The sequence below is a fragment of the Musca domestica genome, unplaced genomic scaffold (genome assembly GCF_030504385.1).
Source record: "Musca domestica strain aabys unplaced genomic scaffold, Musca_domestica.polishedcontigs.V.1.1 1, whole genome shotgun sequence".
Classification (NCBI taxonomy): domain Eukaryota; kingdom Metazoa; phylum Arthropoda; class Insecta; order Diptera; family Muscidae; genus Musca; species Musca domestica.
In genome coordinates this window covers 5129120-5153732 of record NW_026712114.1, presented here as the reverse complement: position 1 = coordinate 5153732, position 24613 = coordinate 5129120, and the positions used below count along the sequence as shown (strand labels likewise).

Here is a 24613-nt window from a genome sequence, read left to right as displayed (position 1 = left end):
TGTCTGTCCGTCTGTCTGTCGTCATAGAACGGCATGTTTTTTTTTTTTTTAAAGAAGTCAAACTAACCCAATCCTTGTTTTTCCCAAAAAAAAAAAAAAAAAACGTATTGTATTGTAGGGAAAATCCCAACCCAACGACTTTTCCAAATTATCAACTTGAGAAGCATTAATTCCCAACAGTTTTTCACAAAACATAAAGCGAAAACAAAAAAACTTTATACATTTTCAATATTTTGTAACAAAAAAAAAAAAAAAAAAACGAAATTCCCCAGCAATTTTAGGTGAAGAACACCGACCGATCGTCAAAAGACATTTCTTTATATTTGTCTGCCTGTCCCTCCATAATTTTAATTATTATTATTCTGTGTGAACGCCAAGAATGCTCTGTGTCTTCTAAGTTCTTGCTGCTGGACGACCAACCAAAGTGTTTCCCAAGCATAAACCCCCACCACCTTCTCCTCCAACACACACGCATTATCTAGCTCTCTCATCGTGGTTGTCGTCTTCGGCGCGACAAAGATTATTACCACCCACCCACAGTTTCACAGTTGAACAAAAAGATGGAGCAGCAATCGCTCTCCCTCTCTCTCATTCTCTCTATCTGTTGCATCACATTTCACGTTCAAAAATTCATTCGTCGTCTGCTGCTTCTTTCAATTCAAAATCGTTTTTGTGACTCTTTTGATTTTTTTTTGTCTTTGACAAGACGCGTCGCGTCGTCTTTTCGTCTGCATCGTGCAAACATTGTTGTTTCTCATCTCTCCCACATACGACGACGACGACGACGTACATCTAATATCAAACATTCATTTGTTAATGCCCCAAAAAGAGGCATTCTTCCTCTTCGGCTGCTGAGTTTTTTTATTTTTATTTGAAAATACAAAATTTGAAAATATTTTTCTTACTCATAAATGCGCTGAATGAAATTCTTTAGAAATTCTTGATTTGTTGGTAGTAGGTAGTGAGTGATCAGTAGTTGTAGCAGCAGTGAGTATAGCCATGCATTTTTTTTGTTCAAACGAAGAGACTCCCTCCCGCGTACTTGGATATTTTAACGTGTAGAATAGATTTTAAATCCCCCTCAAACGGACACCACCACTCACCTCCACCGCCACCACCATTTTTATTCTTAATTTAATTAACAAAAAAAAAATTGTAAAATTATTTTAGAAGCATTTTAAATGTTTTTTTCTTCTGCAAATAACACTAATCTCAAATCTCTCTGATATTCCAGATATTACAACAAAAACTACAACTACTAGCAAGGACCATCATCATCAAGGAAAGACCTCAACCTCAACAGCAACAGCTAATACTAAAATGGGAGCCAATACCACCACCACGCCATCTATTGGTAATGTAAATACGAACAAGAAAGGTGATGCTGCCGCCAAGCCAACAAGCAACAACAATATGCCATCATCGAATCCTCCTCCTGCAGGCCCGGCCGCTGCCAACAATGCCATGGATGCCAACAACGACGATGCCTTTATAACTGTGAGCAATCGCAAGAAGAATAAGGGTAACAAGCAGCAGCAGCAACAGCAACAACAACAGCAGCAGCAACAGCAACATCAACAACGTACCAAAGATAATCAAAAGAAAACGCAACAACAGCAAAGGCCCCAACATGAGCGCAGCAATTCGACAGCATCAAATGCTAGCAGCAACAATAAATCGCATAACAACAATAACAATAGAGGAAACAATGCTTCGGCCGCAGCCGCAGCCGCCGCTGCTGCAGCAGCTGTAGCAACAACTCCAACCGCAACAAATGTTCAATTGACTGATATTCACAATGCAAATAATAGTTCAGTTGCCAATAATAACAACAACACCAATAACAATAAACAAGCCCAAAGGCAGCAATCGACAACAACAACAGCAACAACTAAGGAACCTCAAACAGCAACAACTGCTGCCAATAATAATAATAACAACAACAATAATGATACCTCCAAGACAGCCGGTGGTGTAGAAACTAAAGGTATGTATTTATTTTGGATATATATAAATAAATATATGTCAACATAATAATATATCAATCTCCATAGGAATACTTAATATTACGCCCAAACTTTATGTCTCCCGGTAAAAAGGCTTGGCGGCGAAGCTATTTGATTTATATATGAATGGGGGAAAACAGAAGCTTTTTGTATACAATTTTATTTATTTTTTTTTTTTTGAAGAGCAAATGCCTTAGTACCCCCTGCAACCTCAATGCTTGATTTTAGGTTCTTGGTGTCAATGGAAAATATGTTCCTCATCAAATTTCATTATAGGTCACCAACAAAAAAAAACTGACTCGAGGGGATAGATATCCTCAAAAAAGTTGGCATCAAATTTGGTTACTACATAGAAATATTATTTCTTTTGGGCAAACTACGTTGTGCTAAGTACCCACTGCAACCTCAATGCTTGATTTTAGGTCCTTTGTGTCAATGGGAAATATGTTCCTCATCAAATTTCACTATAGGTCACCAACCAAAAAAACTCACTGGAGGGGATAGATATCCTCAAAAAAGTTGGCATCAAATTTGGTTACTACATAGAAATATTATTTCTTTTGGGCAAACTACGTTGTGCTACGTTTCAATATGGCCTCTGCCATATTTTTGAAAGAGGTCGATGATGCTAAAAGGGGAAAGCATACCCTATCATCTTTTACTATAAACCTTTAAAGAGAAATAAGCGGATAGAGTTTGTATATAACATTAAATATTCGGTTCCAAATATTAATAAACACATAATAATGAACAGAAAATGTTCTCTTTTACTTGAGGTCAAAATCTCCCGCAATAATTGCTTCTATGTAGATGATGCCAAAGGGGAAAGTATTCCTTATCAATTTTCCCTCTTAATTTTAACGGAAAAGTAATCGGTTGGTGAATGTATGTAATATTAAATATCCGGTTCTAAATATAAATACGTATGACATTTTGTGTTCTGTTCGGCTTGAAGCCAACATCTCCCGCAATACTTGCTTTTAGGTCGATGGTATTAAGGGAGAAAATATTCCTGATCAATTTTTACTATTAACTACCAAACAAATCTATGCAGATAGTGCATGTATATAACCTTAAACATGCGTTTCCAAATTTAAATAACAAAACATCATTTTTTGTTCATACGACTTGAAGCCAAAATCTCCCGCAATATTTGCTTTTACGTCGATGATGCCAAAGGGCAAAGTATTCCCTATCAATATTCCCTCTTAATTTTCACAGAAATATAATCGGTTAGTGAACGTATGTAATATAAAATATCCGGTTCTAAATATAGCATATGACATTTTGTGTTCTGTTCGGCTTGAAGCCAAAATCTCCCGCAATACTTGCTGCTTCTAGGTATATGGTGGTAATGGAGAAAATGTTGCTTATCAAATTTCACTAATAACTACCAAGCAAATCTATTCGGATAGTATATAACATTAAATATCAGGTTACAAATTTAAATTCCGAAGAAATTTTTTTCATTCGCCTTGCAGCTAAAATCTCCCGCAATTCTAGCTTCTAGGCATATGATTATAAGAAAGAAAATATTATTCGTCTTAATTCATTATAAATCTCCAACAAAAAGTAATCGGTAGTTATTGTATATATCCTGATATGCCCGAGAACAAATTTTGTACTCCATGAAAAAACAACATTTTTTGGGAAAAGATTTTTTTGTCCTGAAATGACCAACAAAACTTGGCTGTACATCGATGGTGTTAATGGAGAAAATATTCCTCATCAGATTTTACCATGAGTCTCCAGCCACAAGAAATCCCTAGGGATGACGTAAAAAAATCCATGACCAAATTTGGCTAAATTCTTTTTTTTTTTTTTTTTGGAAAATTTCATTTTTCCATTTTGCATAAAATTTCTCCCAGTAGTTGCTTCTAGATCGAGGCTGTCAATGGAAAAGATATTCCTTATCATATTTCAATATGAGATTTCAACTAAAATAAATCTCTAGTGATTCTATATTACCTTAGAAATCCTGTAACCAATTGAGGTATTGCAAAAAATAAATACATATTTTTTAAGAAAATCATTTTTCTTCGTCCTAAAATAACCTATAATGCTTGCTTTTGGACTTAAAAGTGAATCTTCCAATATGGAAAAGTGTCTGTATTAAAATTCTGAACTATTCTTTGATTGAGAAAAAAATTGAAGACAATGTTTGCCAATTTCTTGAGGAAAATTATTCCTAAAAATGTTTTGATATATCAACAGTTTTTGGAAATGTTCAGTTCTCGTGTAAGTTTTGATGGGCCCTAAATATTTACTGTATGTCCTTTTTGTTTCTAGATCTACACGATCCAGTACTTCTCATGGAGATTGATATAAATACACATTCAATATTTTTTTCCTTTTAAATTTATATGATTTAATAACCCATTTCTTTTCATTTAATCAGATAATGACAACACTGCGACAGCTGCAGCCTCCGCCGCTGCTGCCCCTGGCAAGCATGTTAAGACCCAGGAAATTGTTGAACAATTCATACAACCCTCAGCAAAATCCTCAGCTGCCGAAACTAAGGGTGAAGCTGAACAAATTAAATTCCTCAATAGTTCCTCATCGGCTTGTGAAGAAGAAGAGGTAAAGACGGCAAAACCTGCCGCCACTGAGACCACCTCAAAATCTGCTACTGCTGCTGCTGACAATGAGGCTGCCGCCATCAAGGATGTACGTTTCGGTGACTTTAAGGATGATGAGAAGGTTAAGGAGGCCAAGACAGTAACGGCCTCAAAGACTGAAAGTGCAGCTGCTCCCGCTACCGCTGCCACAGACTCCAAAACTCCCGATAGTGTTGATAATAGTAACAATCAAGCTCATGCCCGACCTGCCGTAGCTGCCTCCACTGCCCAGATACCAAAATCGGCCAAGGCTTTGCACGTTGCCCCATCCATACAGAAACATCCAAAAACTGGCAAAAATCTGTATCGTTATTCTTTGGATGAGCTGAAACAATTGGCCAAATCTGAAGAATCACAAAAACTTCCTGTGGTGCCTTGTCAAAAGGGTGGCTGCATTGCCGCCTTGTTTGTCTCACGACCCAACAATCAAAATCTGCCACACATGCAACAGCAATACCAGCACATGAACTTCAATGAATCCATGGACCTGGTGTCGGGCAAACGTGGTGGACGACCACAACGTAAACATGATCACAACATGACTGGGTCGTGTGGCAATATTGCCGGAGCCGGTGGTCCTCCCGGTCCCGGTGGCAGCATGATTGGTACAACCGGTGGCAGTGTAAGTGTAACCGGCACCTCATTTGCCCGACCAATGCGTATGATTCGTGTGAATCTGTCGTTGAACGAAGAAATCAAATTGAATGAAAGTGAAAATGCCTGGAAACCGGATACGTTGCGCAAGAAGACTGGTGGCGCCAACAATTCCGATTCCTCAACAAATCTGAATGACAACATTGATGCTGTGCTAAAGAAAGTGCGTGGTGTGCTCAACAAATTGACACCCGAAAACTTTGATGTGCTGCTCAAGACAATGGTGTCCATTTCATTGGATACCACGGAAAAAATGCAACAAGTAACTATGACAATTTTCTTTTATTTCTTTTTTTTAATTCAATTTAATTTATAAAATGAAAAAGGAAAATACGTTATAATATTGATTAATGTTGGCTTTGGTGCATTGAAATTCTCTAATACAATCTTTCTTCTCTACTCATCTCTTAGTTTTCATTAACTTTTCTCACCCACAATTTTTGTTTCGTTTTTTTTTTTTTGTACAATACACCCAACAAATAATAGTAATGTTTTGGATAGTATTTTTTTTTTAATTTTTTGTTTTTTTTTTGCTCTGCTGCTATCTTTCTTTTTAATAATTATTATAATCTGGATTGTGCGAATGTGAAGTTGTCATCAGAAACCTTTTTTTTAACCATCCATACCACCAACCAACTCCCATTTCACTAACCTTTCAAAGAGTAATAGTAGAAGTTAAAGGGACCTGAGGTGGGTAAAAGAAGAGCTAACAGGGAGGAGAAATGTAAAACATGTAATTCATTTGACTTCCGACAATGAAAAATTGGTCTGCCGAATCTAAGAAACATTTCCTACAAAGTTGGCAATTATCTTTTGAATTTATTTTAAATATCTCTGTTTATATTAAACAGGTAGTACTTTAAATTTCCGAAAATGGGAGGCATAACTTATTGGGCTTTCTCCCCCGAGGCTTTTTTAAAAGTAGGCTTATCCGATTTATTTGCCCAAAATTTTTCTGGCGTGTGATGGTGATATTACCTGTGACTATTAATTGAAAATAAATTAATACCTCTCACAAAATTCAAGAACTGATACGACTCAAGGCCTGGCTAACGGGGATATATTCTCCTCGCTCCATGAGCTTTGTCTTGGCTTTTCCAAGTGGGATACCAGAAGTGACTTGCATGGAAAATTTATTTTTCTGATTTAAACTAAAATTAAAATTGATATTTTCTATAAAATTTCCCATTTTAGAGAAAACATCCCATTTTGGACTGTAAGTTGAAGACGGATACAATTTTAAGAAATATTTTCAATCCCGTGGCTTTATACCACCTAAAATATCTGCGGTCTTAAAGGTGGATTGAACTGAAAGTCACAATTTTAAGGGGGATTCTCAAGCTACAAACAACCGTTTTTCCTATTTGGTTCGTTGTTTTTTCATCTTCAAGTTCGAATCTCCCTCAAAACTTGCTTCTACATCTATAGTGTCAATTATTATTAAAAGGCACTACATGTCTTCAACTAAAAGTAATCTGTGGGGATAGTATTTATCCTTGAGAATGACCTCTACGAAATAAAAAAAAAATGTTTTCAAAGAAATGTAAAAGAATGAAATGTTTGAAGAAGTAAAAATTTTCCACAATACTTTGTTTTAGGCCGACGGTGTCAATATATAAAAGATTCTTTACCATTGGTGCATAACAAACGTGTTAAGAAATCTTAAGGTAGTTATTAGTAGAACATGACCAAGATTTTTGACCATACAAAAAAAAAAAAAAAAAAAAAAAAAAAAAATACGTCTTGTGGGGAATTTGCAGTACCAAAATCGAGTTATTTTTAAAAATAATTTTTTTTGGAAAACCTATTTTTGTTTGAGTCAAAATGACCTTCAATGCTTGATTTTACGTTGAGGGTATCAATGGAGAACATGTTCTTCGTCAAATTTTACTATCAGCCTCAAACCAAAAGAGATTGATTGAGACAATAGTATTCCAAAAATGTGCAGTACCAAAATTGAGTACTTTTTAAAAATATATATATTTTTTGGAAAACCTCAAACAGAATTTGAGTCAAAATGACCTTCAATGCTTGCTTCAACGTTGACGGTGTCAATGGAGAACATGTTCCTCATCAAATTTTACCATAAGCCCAAAACCAAAAGAAATCGATAGGCATAATATATATCCTAAAAATATGCGAAACCAAAATTAAGTGCTCTATAAAATATTTTTATTTTTGGAAAACCTATTTTTGTTTGGGTCAAAATGACCGTCAACGCTTGTTTTTACGTTGAGAGTGTCAACGGGGAACATGTTCCTCGTCTAATTTTACTATCAGCCTCCAACCAAACGAGATTTATAAAAACAATATTTATCCCATAAATATGCAGTACCAAAATTGAGAAGTTTTTAAAAATACATATTTTTTTGGAAAGCCTATTTTGTTTGGGTCAAAATGACCACCAATGCTTGCTTCAACGTTGACGGTGTCAATAGAGAATATGTTCCTCATCAAATTTTACCATAAGCCCTAAACCAAAAGAAATCGATAGGCATAATATATATCCTAAAAATATGCCAAATCAAAATTAAGTGCTCCCTAAAATATTTTTATTTTTGGTAAACCTATTTTTGTTTGGGTCAAAATGACCATCAATGCTTGATTTTACTTTGAGGGTGTCAATGGAAAAAATGTTCCTCGTCAAATTTTACCATAAGCCCTAAACTAAAAGAAATCGATAGGCACAATATATATCCCAAAAAATATGCGAAACCAAAAAAAGGTGCTCCCTAAAATATTTTTATTTTTGGAAAACCTATTTTCGTTTGGGTCAAATTCACCATCAATGCTTGCTTCAACGTTGACGGTGTCAATAGAGAATATGTTCCACATCGAATTTTATCAATGGCCCTGAACCATAAGAAATCGATTGAGATAAAATATATCCTAAAAATAAACAATATCAAAGTTGATTACTTCTTAAAAACATAGTTTTATTGTGATAAAGCGGCTGTTAATGATTTTTTTTGGTCGGGAGCGTTAAGCCTCCTAGGCAAGATGAAACTTTTCACACTGGAACAACTTTCAGAAATCAAATCAACGTGTTCCAAGTTTAATTCATAATCTGTTAATATGGCTCGATTCCGATTGAATACCATATGCCAGACATTTATTGCCCAGAAATGCCAATGCAAACTGCTTGCTGCAGGATTTTAAAGAATTTTCTGCGTAATACCCGACCTTTCAATATCATTGATATTTGGAACAGATCCTTGAACAACTTTCTCCCTTTGAGTGATTGTTCAAATCGCTCCCCTTTCAGATTTACATATAGCTTTTCATTTGTTTACAAACATTTTTTTTTGAATTGATGAGTGGATTCTGATATAAAATGGTTTTATGCAAACATATTTTTGGAGACATAATATGCCTCCCAAGCCGAATCTAGAATTCCGGTGTCAATAAAATTCTATAACACATGGATATCCTCTTTCATTTTCTGCGTGTGTAACCAAAGCCAACTTTTCATTATTTTCATTCCTCGTTTTCTTTCCATGATGGGGGACCACACAGGTCGAAGGCGTGTTATTTTCCTTTTTCATGTTTTCTTTTTGGTCATTAGAAACACATTGCTTTTCCAAGAATTTTTGTCAATCATTTTTCCCTCCTTTTTTTCTCTCTCTCATTCGATCAACTTCCGCTCCAGGTGATGTTGTTGATATTCGAAAAAACTATTAGTGAACCCAACTTTGCACCAACCTATGCCAAATTCTGCAAAGTACTCTTCCAAGAAGTCAAACCGGAAAGTAAAGCTCTCTTCAATACGCTGCTGATCAAACGTATCCAGACCGAGTTCGAGACGAACGTCAACAATGCCGATGCCAAGAATGAGAAATTGAAACCGTTGATTGAGAAACTTGATGCCTGTACGGATCCCAAGGAACGCCTCGAACTGCAAGCCGAACTCGAAGATCAGGAATATCAGTTTAGACGTCGTGCCTGGGGTACGGTGCGTTTCATCGGTGAGATGTTCAAATTGCAGTCGTTGACTGGCGATCGTGTTATGATGTGTATCGAATCATTGCTGGAACACGGCAGCGAAGAGAAATTGGAATACATGTGCAAACTTATGACCACCGTGGGTCATTTGCTGGAGGCCAAATATTCAGCGGAGAAGAACATTACTCGCATGGATCGGGTATTCAATCGTATCAATGAAATCATCCGGCAGAGCCGGTCGAATAAGGGCAATCAACAGAATAAGATTAGCAGTCGTGTGCGTTTCATGATGCAGGATGTGATCGATTTGAGGGCACGTCGATGGGACCAAAACACCTCATCGCCCAGTACAGCGCCGGCTGGTGGCCCCAGCAATGTGAGCAGTGGTGGCAGCAGCAGCATGTCCGGCAGCAGTGGTTCGCAGCATCAAAACCGCCGTGGAAATCGTGAAGACAAGAATAACCGCAACAACTATGACCGTGGCGGTAGCTCGCAGCGTATGGGCGGCGGTGGTGGTGGCAGCCGTGATTATGGCAACAACAATCAGGGTCGCCGCATGGATAACCGTGACAACTACTACAACAAGAACTCTCAAAAGGGTCAATACCAGCAGGATCAAAGTCTGGACTTTAAGAAATTGAATTTCTCCCGTGGCCTCGAATCGGAATCCTCTACCACGTTGGGCAACAGCTCGCTGTTTATGTGGCGTAATCCGGGACGCGGCAGCCAGGGAGGTTTACTGCAAAATGCCACAGCTCCACCATTTGGTGGCGGCATGTCCTCCGGCTCACAACAATATGGTGGTTCCAGCAGTCAATCCAATTCGGCCAACAATACGATAAAACGACCCACCAATCCCTTCCAGCTTTTGTCCACCCGCGAATCGGACGGCGATCGTCACCAGAACAGCGATGCCGAACGTCCCTCGGCCTCGCACACCTCGGCGAGCAGCAGCAGCAATGAGGGCTCCGATGACGAGGATGAGGCTGCCGTCGACAGCTACTCCACCAAAGTGGTGCACAAAATGATCAATGACCTCGTTGAAAGTTACTTAGAAACTGTTCCTAGCTTTGCCTGGCAAGGCGAGATCCTGTCCAAATGGCGTTCGTACTCGCTGAAACAACACATGGAAATTGTGCACTGCCTGCTAATGAGTTACCTGCATCTGCGCGACGTCACCAAGGACCACAGGGCGGCTGCGGCCGCCATTTTCCATCATCTGCTGAGAACCAAGTCCTTCGACAAGAAGGCGTTTGCTCGTTCCTATGACCAATTCGCCAAAGAGTTCGCCGATGTGCTGGTCGATGTGCCGAAGGGTTGGATGTACATCTTTGAGTTTTTGGGTCCCCTGCTGCACGATCACATGCTGACGTTTGACGACATTTGGCGCTCGGACTGGAAGAACGAGGAACTTGACTTCCGCCAGAAGTTTGTGACCGCCTTTGTGGTACACTTTACCAAAGAATTCGGCACGAATTATGTACGCGACCTGTGGCACAAAGAATTCAAACTGGACCGAGGTCAAGTGTTCTCCAGCGATCCCAAGGAGTGGCAGGAGCTGATCAACTCCAATCGCCTGCAGTACATATACGACCCAAATGTCAAGCCCCCCACGGACTACACCAGCTGCACGGGTGTCAGTGTGGACCGCAAGGTCAAACGGCTGTCGGCCCTGCTGAAGAGTGTGCGGGGGGATAATTGCTGCGATTTAGCCATAGATTATATCAATACTAATGTAAATATTAATGACGAATTTGTGAGACAGTTTGCCCGCTTCCTCTGCTGTGATTATGCCATTGCAATGACATCCGGTAGCAGCAGTAGTAGTACAAAGAAGGACACCAGCAGCAGTAGTACGAAAATCCCCCAAGTCAATGCCGAACGTTTCCGCAAGGTGTGTGTGCCGCTGTTGCGCCTGTGCAACGATACCCAGGAGAAATACGAATTGGCCTGTCTCGATGCCGTGCACGATGGCATACAGCAGGAGTACTCCGACTATGCGGTAGTCGATGACATAACCTGCAATATCTTTGACCTACTCTACGATTCGGAGGTAATAGTAAAGGAATCACTGGACAAATGGTATAGACAACGTTTGGCGGCGGCTAGCAGTAGTAGTAGTGAATCGTCTAAAACAAAATCACGCGGTATCGGTGGTGGTGGTGGTGGACAACAACAACAATTGAGTGCTAAATTCCAGGCCTTTTTACAGAAAATGCTTTAACCAGGTGGTGGCGGACGACGAGGAGGAGGAGGAGAGGATAGTTGCTGCTGCTGCTGTGGCGGTCGCCGCTGTTGCTGCTGCTGCTCAACAAACGCCGCAAGTTTGTTAACATCCAATCAATATTTTATTAAGGTGTATAACGAGACAACTAAAACAACAACAACCAGAACGAGAAGAACAACCTACAACAATAGCAACGACTACAGGAAAAGTCCCAAAATAGACTGCAAACAACAACAAACAAAAAATTAATAACTTTATCTAATTTTTTTCTAATTTAGTTAAAATTGAATGAAAAAAAAAAAAAAACAAAACGGAAGAAACCCCAAAAACAAAAATGAAAAATCAAAAAATAATTATAAATGAAATCATATTTGATAGAAAGAACTAATGAAAACAAATTTTGAAATTCTATGTCCCTTTCCCCACACACGTACACACACGAACACATTCTCATAATAAAATATGATGATCCAGGCCCCCCCCGAACTTCATACGACACATTTTGACCCAAACCCCAAAAGAATGAATGAAAGAAACACAAAGGCAGGATCCTTAAAAAAAAAGAGTCAACAAAAAACACCCGAAAATTGCTAACATCGAACAAAGAAGAAGAAGAAAAAATATCGAGTTATACCAAGAAGAAATGAAATATGAAATGGAAGAGCAAGGCTGCAGCAAGGTTTTTTTTACAGAAAACATTTTCAATTCACACCTTGCCCTGCAACCGACAGATAGCCAGCCAGCCAGCCAAGCACAGCTTACCCTCACCAGGAAGCCACAACACGATAATATTTTTGTTGATGAATACCAATTATGATTGATTGAAGATGAAACAGTTTCAAAATTTCCATAGAAATAAAAAATTGGAAGTAAAATAAAAAAACAACAAAAACAAAAACGATTTCTTTTCATTAATGCAGTTCTCATTAACAACAACAAAAAAGAATACGGTTACACACAAATTCCATACTCCTTCAGCTCCTGCGATCAACGACGAGAAATTAGCCCAAATTTTTTGTTTTTAATTTTTTTTTTGTATGAATTTTTTGTGAGTCATTCTTTAAGGCCCTATTTTTAGTTGTTTTTGTTTATAAGTCTCACCTATATAACTACACTACACTACAAAAAAAAATACACACAACAACTACTACTATGTTAATTTTAAAAAAAGATGATTTTTGTCCTTTTTTTTATTGAATAACATTTGAAATGTTATTAAATAGAAAAACAAATCAATTAAGTTTAAGAAGCCACAAGAAAAATTTAAAAAAATCCAAAAAAAAAAAAAATACATAAGAAAAGAAAAACACTTGAAAAGTGTGTGTGAACAACCCCGAAATATAACATAACATAAAAAAATATTATAATAAAACAAATAAAGAAAGAGGAAAAAGAAAGAATATATATTAAATAAATAATTAAATCGAAACTCCCCAATCACACGCTCCACCCTCTCTCTCTCAAACACATTGACATTGTAATAATGATGATAATGATGATGATGATGCTGCTGATGATGATCATAACCACAAACACCACTTGATGATGATGATAATGAAATGATGCTGTAGAAAACTACTAACCCCCCCCCCCCCCCTCACCCTATCTACCAATCCCTCTATCTTTCCTTTTACGAAATATTGTTAATGTATTTGTAATATAAAATAAAAGAAGAAACAACAAAACAAAAAACGATTTGCATACAATTTTCTGCCTTTTCAAAATAAAACCCAACATAAACACAAAACGAATCAACACAACAACTACATACATCTATCTAAAAATAATAGAAATCACAATAATATTTAATAAAAAAAAATTAAATAAAAAAAACCAAACCAACAAAATAGATTATTGCAATTTTTGAATTGAACGAAATGAGAAAAAAAATCTACAAAAGAACCCCAAAATCCAAGTTGCAAGTTTTTCTTTTCTTCATTTTGTAATTCCGTTTTAGGGGGGAAGAAGAAGTTTTTTTTCTCTCGCCCATAAAGATTTTTTATTTTTTTCTAGAAGTTTTTGTTATCAGATCAGCTGTATATTTTTTTTTTTGATGGGTGAAGGGTTAAAAAAATTAAGGTTTATAAAGACGACCTCATATAGAGACTTAGGACTTAGGAGGACTTATATAGAGAGGACCCTAGGGGACGTCTATAAACATAACCTTAAGGACGTCTATAAATAAGACCTAAGGGACGAATATAAAGACGATCTAAAGGACATCTATAGAGACGTCTAAAAAGACGAGCTTAAGGACGAGCTATAAAAACGAATTTAAGGACGTCTATAGAGACGAACTTAAGGACGTCTATATAGACGACCTCCAGGACGTCTATGGAGACGACCTCCAGGACGTCTATAGAGACGACCTCCAGGACGTCTATGGAGACGACCTCCAGGACGTCTATGGAGACCTTAAGGACGTCTATAAAGACTTAAGGAAGTCAATAGAGACGACCTCCAGGACGTCTATAGAGACGACCTCCAGGACGTCTATAGAGACGACCTCCAGGACGTCTATAGAGACGACCTCCAGGAAGTCTATAGAGACGACCTCCAGGACGTCTATAGAGACGACCTCCAGGAAGTATATAGAGACGACCTCCAGGACGTCTATAGAGACGACCTCCAGGACGTCTATAGAGACGACCTAAAGGACGTCTATAGAGACGACCTAAAGGACGTCTATAGAGACGACCTCCAGGACGTCTATAGAGACGACCTCCAGGACGTCTATAGAGACGACCTCCAGGACGTCTATAGAGACGACCTCCAGGACGTCTATAGAGACGACCTCCAGGACGTCTATAGAGACGACCTCCAGGACGTCTATAGAGACGACCTCCAGGACGTCTATAGAGACGACCTCCAGGACGTCTATAGAGACGACCTCCAGGACGTCTATAGAGACGACCTCCAGGACGTCTATAGAGACGACCTCCAGGACGTCTATAGAGACGACCTCCAGGACGTCTATAGAGACGATCTCCAGGACGTCTATAGAGACGACTTCCAGGACGTCTATAGAGACGACCTCCAGGACGTCTATAGAGACGACCTCCAGGACGTCTATAGGGACGACCTCCAGGACGTCTATAGGGACGACCTCAAGGACGTCTACAGAGACGACCTAAAGGACGATCTCAAGGTCTTCTTTAGAGACGACCTTAAGGTCGTCTGTAGAGACTTTCTTTATGATTGAACGACCTCAAGGTCATTTCCTTAAAGTCATCTCTATAGACGTCTTGAAGGTCATCTCCATAGTCGTCTTTAAGGTCATCTGTATGGACGTCTTGAACGTCATCTCCATAGACGTCCTTAAGGTCATCTCTTTAGACGTCCGTAAGGTCGTCTTTATTGACTTCCCTAAGCCCGTCTCTATTCACATCCTAAAGGCCATATCTTTAGACATCCGTAAGGTCGTTTCTATTGACTTCCTTAATCTCCTCTCTAGAGACGACCTCAAGGACGTCTATAGAGACTTTCTTTATGATCGTCTCCATAGACGTCCTTAAGGTCACATCATATACTTCTATTGAAACGACCCCAAGGTTATTTCATCAAAGTCATCTCCATAGACGTCTTTAAGGTCGTCTCAATAGACTTCCTTAAGGTCGTTTCAATAGACTTCCTTAAGGTCGTCTCAATAGACGTCCTTGAGGCCGTCTCTATTGACGTCCTTAAGGTCATCTCTTTAGACGTTCGTAAGGTCGTCTCAATTGACGTCCTTAAGATCATCTCTTTAGACGTCCGTAAGGTCGTCCCTATTGACTTCCTTAAGTCTTTATAGACGTCCTTAAGGTCTCTATAGACGTCCTTAAGGTGGTATCTATAGACGTCCCTAATGCCGTCTCATTGACGTCCTTAAGGTCGCTTTATAGATGTCTTTTGAAACGACCTCAAGGTCGTCTCCATAGACGTTCTTAAGGTCATCTCTTTAGAGGTCCGTAAGGTCTTCTTTATTGATTTCCTTAAACTCGTCTCTTTAGACGTCCTTAAGGTCGTCTCTATAGACGTCTTTAAGCTCGTCTCCATTGACGTCCTTAACGCCGCCTCTATTGATGGCCTTAAAGTCATCTCTATCGACGTGTCCTTGTCGTCTTTATAGACGTCCTTAAAGTCGTCTCTGTTCTGACATTATTTACCATCCATAGAGCATGCCCTTAGAGGAGTTTTTTTAACTTGGATTATGGATGGGAGATTTTTAAAAGGTCTCTATCTTTTGAAGTTGTAAAGACGGTAGTTTTTTTTTAGAAATCGTGAAAAAAATATCCTTGAGGCCTTTCAGGGTAGTCATGAAGTGAAAAGAATTTTTTGAAATTATTGACGCCCTTAAGATTGTCTCTATTCTGACATTGGATGGGAGATTTTTAAAAATTTTTATCTTTTGAAGTTGTAAAGAAGGTAGTTTTTTTATAGAAATCATGAAAAAAATATCCTTGAGGTCTTTCAGGGTAGTCATGAGGTGAAAATAACTTTTTACTTTGCTTTTTTTATCCAAACATTTAATAAGGATATAGGAATATGAGTTCGCAGTATCAATCATCTGGCATACATGTAGGTTTTTTAGGCCTGGGGGAAGTATTTTCTTTCCAGAAAAATTAGAAATGACTTGGGAATGGAGAATGATTTTATTGAATATTGTAGGCTTAGGGACGATGAAAAGAAAATATAGTCAGTCGTTGAGTACCCTATTTCGGTCGAGAAAATATCGAAAAAATCGGTGAGACCGAATGCTTCATCCTTGACAAGAATAAAATTCTTGCCGTCATAGAGGCACGGGACCTCAAATGTAAATCGAATAGGAGAATTTGGCCCCTGTAGAGACGATCTTCAACGGACGTCCAAGCAACGGTTTCGAAATTTCGTTAGAAATGATTTTGCATTTTAAGACATCTATGAAGACAGCCTTAAGACGACTTTAAGGACGTCTATAGAGATCGAAGCTGAGATTTCGGCCCCATTAAAAATTTGTTTCCAATGTTCGATTTATATTGTTTTGGAAAGCTTTTACAAAAATGTTCGTTTTTTCTAACCCAACAATTATTCTTCTTCCTCTCTTTGTAGGAGTCATGACCTTTTTTTTATTTTTTGTTAATTTTTTTTTTCAGTAATTTGAGTATGGTTTTTTTTTTGGTAATTTTTTGTAGTTCATTATTTGGTTGGTTATGTCCTCACACAAAATGTAAGAAAAGAGAAACTGCATTCATAGTTGGGGGCATCTCCCCCCATAGCATACAAAGTGCTATATTTTCCCTTTTAAACTCCCTACCCCTCAAGTCTTTCCATAACAAATGAAACTAGTTAAATTATAATCTCCTCCTGAAGATGAATTTTTTTTTCTGCAGCAGAATACAATGGAAACATCATTTATTTTTGTTTTTTTTAATACCATGGATTTGTTGTTTTAATATTCTATATATATTTTTATAGAAATAATAACACCCATTTTATTATTTTTTTTTTAAATTTTGTATATGTATTTAATTTTTTTTATTTTGTTGACAAACATATTTACACACAAACACACCACATATATTCATGCTATATAGAAACAATTAAATTAATAAATTTAAGAACAGTCTTTGTGAAACTCATAAACAAATTAAAAAAAGAAAAACAAAAACATAATAAAAAAATGAAAATAATATGGGATTTTTTGTATAAAAGAAAAAAATGAAGAAAAAGTTAGAAGAAGAAAACAAATATTTATTTTTATTAATTATAAGTTTCCTATAAAAAAATTGCATAAAAACTCGAAAAAAAAAACAAACAAATTTGCTATGGTATACAAATAAAAAAATTATGTTTGGTTTGTTATACAATCCAGAATTAACGTAAAAAAGGAGAAAACAAAAACAAAAAATAACAAACAACAACATTTAGTCGAGAACAAGATTGAGTAAACTTTTCATAATAAAATACTAAAAATTTAAAAAATATAAATAAAAAAACAAAAATAAAACAAACAATGTAACCGTTTACTATATTATATACCTAAATCCATATATACAATTCTAGTATATAATCAAACATTTATAACACTACAGTAAAGGACAAATAAAGAAAAGAAAATGTGCAATGAATGCTAATAGAAAGAATACAAGACAGAAAGAAAGAATACAAGAAAATAAAACAAATAGTCAAACAAAATTATAGGAATAATAGAAATTACCTAAAACCCAGATATGATGGCAGCTCTTTAAAAAATAAACTAAGAAAAGAAAAAATAGAAGCAGAAACAAAAAGGCAGATAGTCCTCTAAAGCTGTTAACGTTCTAAACGATAACAAAAAAAATGAATAGAAATATGAAATTGTAAAACTTTTTTTATTTGATTTCTTAACGTTAATTTTTTATAAAAAAACTCAGTTGTCCTTGAGGACTTTTACAGAGACAACCTAAGGGATGTCTACAGAGATGGCAAGGATGTCTTTACGGATGTCTATGGCAACCCCAATAACGTGTTTAGAGACGACCTCAAGGACTTCTATAGAGACGACCTCAGGGACATCTATAGAGATGACCTCAAGGACGTCTATAGAGACGACCTCAGGGACGTCTTTAGAGACGACCTCGAGGACGTCTTTAGAGACGACCTCAAGGACGTCTTTAGAGACGACCTCAAGGATGTCTTTAGAGACGACCTCAAGGACGTCTTTAGAGACGACCTCAAGGACGTCTTTAGAGACGACCTCAAGGACGTCTTTAGAGGCGACCTCAAGGACGTCTTTAGAGGCGACCTCAAGGACGTCTTTAGATACAACCTAATTGACGTCTATGGAGACAACCTAATTGACGTCTTTAGAGACGACCTCAAGAACGTCCATAGGGACGATCTCAAGAACGTCTATAGAGACGACCTTACCGATGTCTATAGAGACGACCTCAAGGACGTCTCTTTAAACTTCCATCAGGTCGTCTTTATTGGGATCCAAATACACATCCCTCAGGTCGTCTTTATAAGCGTCCAAGTTGACTTCTTTGAGATCGTCTCTTTAGACGTCCTTGAGATCATCTTTTAGTCGTCCTGGAGGTCGTCTCTATAGACGTCATTGAGATCGTCTCTATAGACGTCCTTGATTTCGTCTCAATAGACGTCCTTGATTTCGTCTCTATAGACGTCCTTGAGGTCGTCTCTAAAGACGTCCTTGAGGTCGTCTCTATACACGTCCTAAAGGTCGTCTCCATAGACGTACGTTAGGTCGTCAAGAACGTCTATAGAGACGACCTCAAGTACGTCTTTAGAGACGACCTCAAGGACGTCTATAGGGACGACCTCAATGACGTCTATAGAGATGACCTCAAGGATGTCTATAGAGATGACCTCAAGGACGTCTTTAGAGACGACCTCAAGGATGTCTGTGGAGACGACCTCAAGGACGTCTTTAGAGACGACCTCAAGGACGTCTTTAGAGACGACCTCAAGGACGTCTTTAGAGACGACCTCAAGGACGTCTATAGAGACGACCTCAAGGACGTCTATAGAGACGACCTCAAGGACGTCTATAGAGACTACCTCAAGGACGTCTGTGGAGACGACCTCAAGGACATCTTTAGAGACGACCTCAAGGACGTCTTTAGACACGAACTCAAAGATGTCTTTAGAGACTACCTCAAGGACGTCTTTAGACACGAACTCAAGGATGTCTTTAGAGACTACCTCAAGGACGTCTTTAGAGACGATCTCAAGGACGTCTATAGAGACGACCTCAAGGACGTCTATAGAGACGACCTCAAGGTCGTCTATAGAGACGACCTCAAGGTCGTCTATAGAGACGACCTCAATAACGTCTTTAGGGGCGACCTCAAGGACGTCTATAGAGACGACCTCCAGGACGTCTATAGAGACGACCTCAAGGACGTCTATAGAGACGACCTCAAGGACGTCTATAGAGACGACCTCAAGGACGTCTATAGAGACGACCTCCAGGACGTCTATAGAGACGACCTCAAGGACGTCTATAGAGACGAACTCAAGGACGTCTTTAGACACGAACTCAAGGACGTCTTTAGAGACGACCTCAAGAATTTCTATAGAGACGACCTCAAGGATGTCTATAGAGACGACCTCAAGGACGCCTATAGGGACGACCTCAATGATGTCTATAGATACGGCCTCACGGCTGTCTATAGAGACGACCTCAAGGATGTCTCTTTAAACTTCCACCAGGTCGTCTTTATTAGGATCCAAATAGACGTCCCTTAGGTCGTCTTTATAAGCGTCCAAGTTGACTGCCTAGAGATTGTCTCTTTAGACGTCCTTGAGATCATCTTTTTAGACTCTTTGAGATCATCTGTTTAGACGCCCTGGAGGTCGTCTCTATAGACGTCCTGGAGGTCGTCTCTATAGACGTCCTGGAGGTCGTCTCTATAGACGTCCTGGAGGTCGTCTCTATAGACGTCCTGGAGGTCGTCTCTATAGACGTCCTGGAGGTCGTCTCTATAGACGACCTGGAGGTCGTCTCTATAGACGTCCTGTAGGTCGTCTCTATAGACGTCCTGGAGGTCGTCTCTATAGACGTCCTGGAGGTCGTCTCTATGGACGTCCTGGAGGTCGTCTCTATGGACGTCCTGGAGGTCGTCCTTTTGGATGTCCTTAAGGTCGTCTCTGGCAAATGCATAATAGTAGGTTGAAGCGCAGCCATCAGTCGTTTTTTTTTTTCAATTATTTATGAAAATTACTATTTTTTTTCAAAATATCTATTATTCAAAAATTTGCGTTATTTTTTTTTTTTGAAATTTTTTTTTTAAGAAAATGCGCCTTGCATAAAAATAATTATTAAAAACATTGAAACATAATATAGGAGGAGAACTTGTATTAATTTCTTTGTCCGTCACTGTATATACATACATAAACAAAAAATATATAATTGAAAAAAAAAAAAAAACAATAAGAATTACTTATATAAATTTAATAATATATATATATATATAAATGAAAAAGGAAATACTATAGCTAAACATTATTATAGCTATTATCTAAAGAATTTCAAAGCAAAACAGAATGAAAAAAAAATCATGAAAAAATCTCACACACACAAACGCGCCCGCGCCCCTTGACGTCATTATAAAACATAAACTAGCAAAAAGAAATAAATAAAAGAAAAATAAAAAAAAAAAATATATATATATATATATATATATATATATATATATATATATATATATATATATATATATATATATATATATATATATATATATATATATATATATATATATATATATATATATATATATATATATATATATATATATATATATATATATATATATATAAAATAACGGTAAGCAAAACCAAGAAGAAAGAAAAAAATGAAAAAATATTATAAAAACAACAACACTAGCATTAAATCAATTTAAGAAAATGGTGTGAACAAAAAATGAAAACACAACAATGAAATATTATTAATATATTTATAATTACCATAAAAAATGAAGAAAAAAATGCAAAATATGCAAACAAATTCAATATGTTGCGGTTGAAGAACAACAAAAAAGGGAGAAGAAGAAAAAAAAAAAAAGAAGCTGAGTTATATAGACAGCAAAAAAACTAAATGAGATGAACCAAGAGATATAAATTAATATAAAATATTAAAAAAAATAATAATAAAAAAAGATGAATACCAGATATTGGCTCTGTGGTCCACAAACTTCATCATGACCCGAAAATATGATGGGAAAACGAACCAAGGCTAAAAACAAATGTCACATTTATAAAATGATGATGTTTTTCATTTTTTTCCACAAATCTTTCCCTTTTATGTTTTACAAAAAAAAAAAAACAATGTTGAGGTGCCATGCAGCCACCACAGACATAATAACACACCCACACACACACACACGAAGAAACACAGATAGTTGAAATCATAAAACAACAAAACAAACAAAAAATCCATGTATTTTTATTTCAAAAGGTAATAAATAATTTAAAAAAATATATATTATAATAACAAGAAGAAGAAAATTAACAACATCAACAACAATAACAACAAAATAGAGAGGGGGGCTTTCGACATTATTCTGTACAGAAGTAAAAACCAACCCATACAATTAAAAAAAAAAAAATAATTAAAAATAAAAAAAACAAAAACAACAAAAAAATAAATAAAAATAAATAAAATAAAATTGTTTCCTTATGAGGAAAAAATTCTAAAACGCCCATTTGTTTCAATTAAATTTTTTAAAGGTAGAAATTTTAGATTCGATTTTTAAATTTCATAAAAAAAGTAAGTAGTCCTTAAGGCCATCCTTGAGGTCGTCTCTATAGGCGTCCTTGAGGTCGTCTCTATAGGCGTCTTTGAGTTGGTCTCTGTAGACATCCTTGAAGTCGTCTTTATGAGGATGTTTGGCATCAATTTGAAATGGCTTTTTGGAAGATAATACAAGGGAATTGAATCGGAAAAAAAAAACAATTTTAAAACCATAACAAATCCTAATCATTTTAAATGTTCTCCAATATATTCCCAAATAAAGCCTAAAAACCATGGAGAGACGCAATCGCATACCAGTCGCAAAATTCCGTACCCAAGAGGGTAAGACACGCAGCCGCAGTAGGGTACGTGAGCCGGACTACAATGAACAAGATCCCGAAACCGATTTGTTCACTCTGCTCGAGGATAACATTGCCTTGAAGGAAGAGAATAAGGCTCTAAAACTGCAACTGGAAGATCGTAAGTCGTATATTTTATTATTATTTGAAATTTATTTGACTTTTTTTCTAATTCCTTTGCAGACAAGAAAATCCAAAATGATTTGCTGGAGGAAAATTCCAAAATGTCCGAACAATTGGAATCGATGAAGAAACAGCATTCAGAACTGGATGTGGAAATTAAAAATTTAACGGTGAAATTTCAAAAAGTTCAAAATGAACGAAACGCCTTGGATAAGCTGCATAAAATGAAGGTTGAGAATATTACGAGGTATGTTTTAAAAATTTGGGAAATTAGAAATAGGAAACTTGGAGAGCAACGGAGGGCCTTAAAGGATTCTCATTTAAATAAAATATCCTTAGACGAGCTTCTATTTTCAATAGAGCACCTTTAAGCGGCTTCTGTTTTTAATAGAGCACCTTAAGGTGCCTGTGTTTTCAATAGAGCACCTTTGATGGGGCTTATATTTTCAATAGAGCACCTTTGAAGGGGCTTCTTTTTTCAATAGAGCACCTTTGAAGGGGCTTCTATTTTCAATAGAGCACCTTTGAAGGGGCTTCTATTTTCAATAGAGCACCTTTGAAGGGGCTTCTTTTTTCAATAGAGCACCTTTGAAGGGGCTTCTATTTTCAATAGAGCACCTTTGAAGGGGCTTCTATTTTCAATAGAGCACCTTTGAAGGGGCTTCTATTTTCAATAGAGCACCTTTGAAGGGGCTTCTATGTTCAATGGAGCACCTTTGAAGGGGCTTCTATTTTCAATAGAGCACCTTTAAGGGGCTTTTATTTTCAATAGAGTACCTTTGATGGGCCTGTATTTTCAATAGAGCACCTTTAAGGGGCATCTATTTTCAATAGAACACCTTTAAGGGGATTCTATTTTCAATAGAACACCTTTAAGGGGCTTCTATTTTCAATAGAACACCTTTAAAGGGCTTCTATTTTCAATAGAGCACCTTTAAGGGACTTCTATTTTCAATAGAGCACCTTTAAGGGGCTTCTATTTTCAATAGAGCACCTTTAAGGGGCTTCTATTTTCAATAGAGCACCTTTAAGGGGCTTCTATTTTCAATAGAGCACCTTTAAGGGGCTTCTATTTTCAATAGAGCACCTTTAAGGGGCTTCTATTTTCAATAGAGCACCTTTGAAGGGGCTTCTATTTTCAATAGAGCACCTTGAGATCGCCTCTGTAGACGCCCTGAAGGCCATGTTTACATACCTCCTGAATGTTGTCTACATATACTCCTGAAGGTCGTTTTTATATACGTCCTGAAGATCACGTTATAGACGTCCTTGAGGTTGTCTTTATAGACGTCTTTGAGGTCATCTTTATAGATATCTTTGAGGTCTCGAAAGGTCATCTCTGCAGACATCCTTGAGGTCGTCTTCATAGACGTCCTTAAGGTCGTCTCCATAGACGTCCTTAAGGTCGTCTCCATAGACGTCCTTAATGTCGTCTCCATAAACGTCCTTAAGGTCGTCTCTGTAGACGTCATTGAGAACGTCTCTGTAGACGTCATTGAGGACGTCTCTATAGACGTCATTGAGGACGTCTCTATAGACGTCATTGAGGACGTCTTCATAGACTTCGTTGAGGACGTCTTTATAGACTTCGTTGAGGACGTCTTCATAGACTTCGTTGAGGACGTCTTCATAGACGTCGTTGAGGACGTCTTCATAGACGTCGTACAGGACGTCTTCATAGACGTCGTACAGGACGTCTCCATAGACGTCGTACAGGACGTCTTCATGGACGTCGTACAGGACGTCTTCATAGACGTCGTACAGGACGTCTTCATGGACGTCGAACAGGACGTCTTCATAGACGTCGTACAGGACGTCTTCATAGACGTCGTTGAGGAGACGTCATACAGGACGTCTCCATAGACGTAGTTGAGGAGACGTCTCCATAGACGTCGTTAAGGAGACGTCATTAAGGACGTCTTCATGGACGTCGTACAGGACGTCTTCATAGACGTCGTACAGGACGTCTTCATAGACGTCGTTGAGGAGACGTCATACAGGACGTCTCCATAGACGTAGTTGAGGAGACGTCTCCATAGACGTCGTTAAGGAGACGTCATTAAGGACGTCTCCATAGACGTCCTTGAGGTCGTCTCTATAGACGTCCTTGAGGTCGTCACTGTAGGCGTTCTTGAGGTCGTCTCTATAGACGTACGAGACATCCTGGAGGTCGTCTCCACAGACACCCTGGAGGTCGTCTCCACGGACATCCTGATGTTTGTCTCCATAGACGTATTTGAGGTCGTCTCTATAGATGTCGCTGAGGACGTCTCCGTAGACGTCGTTCAGGTCGTCTATGTAGTCTTCCTTGAGGTCGTCTCTATAGTCGTCCTCAGACCTCAAGTCTTCTCTATAGACGTCCTTAAAGTCGTCTCCATAGACGTCTTAATTGTCGTCTTTATAGACATCCTTGGGTCGTCTCTCCAGACGACGTCGGGGACTTTTTTGAGGTCGTCTTCTCAGACGTACTTGAGGTCTCTACAGTC

General features: G+C 37.8%; 2 protein-coding genes across 6 annotated transcripts in view; both read left to right on the top strand.

The window, feature by feature from the left end:
- LOC101890484 (uncharacterized) overlaps positions 1-17392 on the top strand; it is a 30865-nt gene extending 13473 nt beyond the window's left edge. For all 3 annotated transcript variants that reach the window (XM_020036123.2, XM_020036121.2, XM_059118072.1), the window contains 3 exons: positions 1235-1987; positions 4405-5543; positions 8931-17392. In XM_020036123.2, coding sequence (XP_019891682.2) covers positions 1235-1987; positions 4405-5543; positions 8931-11447 — 4409 coding nt within the window. In that variant the 3' untranslated portion in view covers positions 11448-17392. The remainder of the gene's footprint in view (positions 1-1234; positions 1988-4404; positions 5544-8930) is intronic.
- LOC101891226 (uncharacterized) overlaps positions 1-24613 on the top strand; it is a 95093-nt gene that overhangs the window by 25025 nt on the left and 45455 nt on the right. For all 3 annotated transcript variants that reach the window (XM_059118091.1, XM_059118099.1, XM_059118097.1), the window contains exons 3-4: positions 21929-22125; positions 22188-22374. In XM_059118091.1, coding sequence (XP_058974074.1) covers positions 21939-22125; positions 22188-22374 — 374 coding nt within the window. In that variant the 5' untranslated portion in view covers positions 21929-21938. The remainder of the gene's footprint in view (positions 1-21928; positions 22126-22187; positions 22375-24613) is intronic.